Genomic DNA, 2,181 nt, shown 5'->3' with positions numbered 1-2,181 from the left:
TTAATGAATCAGTGAGTTAGCTGCGTGCTAACGGTACCGCGCGCGAGCGGCGTCCTGACGGAGTTTATGAGTGAAGTTCTAGACTGAAAGCGACGCGAGTTTACACGGAACCCGAGCAGCAGGATGTTCACTTGGGCCAACAAGGACGGGAAGAAGAAAGACCCGGAGCTGTTCCAGACGGTGGCGGACGGACTGAAGCGGCTTTACCGGACCAAGCTGCTGCCGCTGGAGGAGGCGTACCGCTACCACGACTTCCACTCTCCGGCTCTGGAGGACGCGGACTTCGATAACAAGCCCATGGTGCTGTTAGTGGGTCAGTACTCCACCGGGAAGACCACCTTCATCCGACACCTGCTGGAGCACGACTTCCCCGGCATGCGGATCGGACCCGAGCCCACCACCGACTCCTTCATCGCGGTGATGCACGGAGAGCAGGACGGGCTCGTGCCCGGAAACGCGCTGGTGGTGGATCCGAAAAAACCGTTCCGCAAACTGAACGCCTTCGGAAACGCCTTCCTCAACAGGTCACACACACACACACACACACACACACACACACACACACACACACACACACACACACTGATACACACACACTGATACACACACACACACTGATACACACACACACACACACACACCCCTTCCTCAACAGGTCACACACACACACACACACACACACACACACACACACTGATACACACACACACACACACACACACACACACTGATACACACACACACACACACACACACACACACTGATACACACACACACACACTGATACACACACACACTGATACACACACACACACACACACACACACACACCCCTTCCTCAACAGGACACACACACACACACACACTGATACACACACACACACACACACACCTTCCTCAACAGGTCACACACACACACACACACACACACACACACACACCTTCCTCAACAGGTCACACACACACACACACACACACACTGATACACACACACACACACACACACACACACCCCTTCCTCAACAGGTCACACACACACACACACACACACACACACTGATGCACACACACACACACACACACCTTCCTCAACAGGTCACACACACACACACACACACACACACACACACACCTTCCTCAACAGGTCACACACACACACACACACACACACACACCTTCCTCAACAGGTCACACACACACACACACACACACACACACACACACACACCTTCCTCAACAGGTCACACACACACACACACACACATACACACACACACCTTCCTCAACAGGTCACACACACACACACACACACACACACACACCTTCCTCAACAGGTCACACACACACACACACACACACACACACACACACACCTTCCTCAACAGGTCACACACACACACACACACACACACACTGATACACACACACACACACACACACACACACACCTTCCTCAACAGGTCACACACACACTGATACACACACACACACACACACACACCTTCCTCAACAGGTCTCACACACACACACACACACACACACACACACACACACACACTGATACACACACACACACACACACACACACTCACACACACACCTTCCTCAACAGGTCACACACACACACACACACACACTCACACACACACCTTCCTCAACAGGTCACACACACACACACACACACACACACACACACACTGATACACACACACACACACACACACACACACTGATACACACACACACACACTGATACACACACACACTGATACACACACACACACACACACACACACACACCCCTTCCTCAACAGGACACACACACACACACACACACACTGATACACACACACACACACACACACACTCACACACACACCTTCCTCAACAGGTCACACACACACACACACACACACACACACACACACACACACACACACACACACACACACTGATACACACACACACACACACCTTCCTCAACAGGTCACACACACACACACACTGATACACACACACACACACACACCTTCCTCAACAGGTCACACACACACACACACACACACACACTGATACACACACACACACACACACACACACACACACACACACACACATACACCTTCCTCAACAGGTCACACACACACACACACAGATACACACACACACACACACCTTCC

The 2,181-nt window shown here is 51.9% G+C and overlaps 1 protein-coding gene across 1 annotated transcript in view; it reads left to right on the top strand.

Moving 5' to 3' along the window:
* The first annotated feature begins 6 nt into the window (after positions 1-6).
* Positions 7-2,181, top strand: part of ehd1b (EH-domain containing 1b) — a 24,317-nt gene continuing 22,142 nt past the window's right edge. The window contains exon 1 of the mRNA XM_053241504.1: positions 7-524. Coding sequence (XP_053097479.1) covers positions 124-524 — 401 coding nt within the window. The 5' untranslated portion in view covers positions 7-123. The remainder of the gene's footprint in view (positions 525-2,181) is intronic.

This window comes from Pangasianodon hypophthalmus, chromosome 17 (assembly GCF_027358585.1).
Source record: "Pangasianodon hypophthalmus isolate fPanHyp1 chromosome 17, fPanHyp1.pri, whole genome shotgun sequence".
Lineage (NCBI taxonomy): Eukaryota > Metazoa > Chordata > Actinopteri > Siluriformes > Pangasiidae > Pangasianodon > Pangasianodon hypophthalmus.
This window is presented reverse-complemented; position numbering and strand designations above follow the sequence as displayed.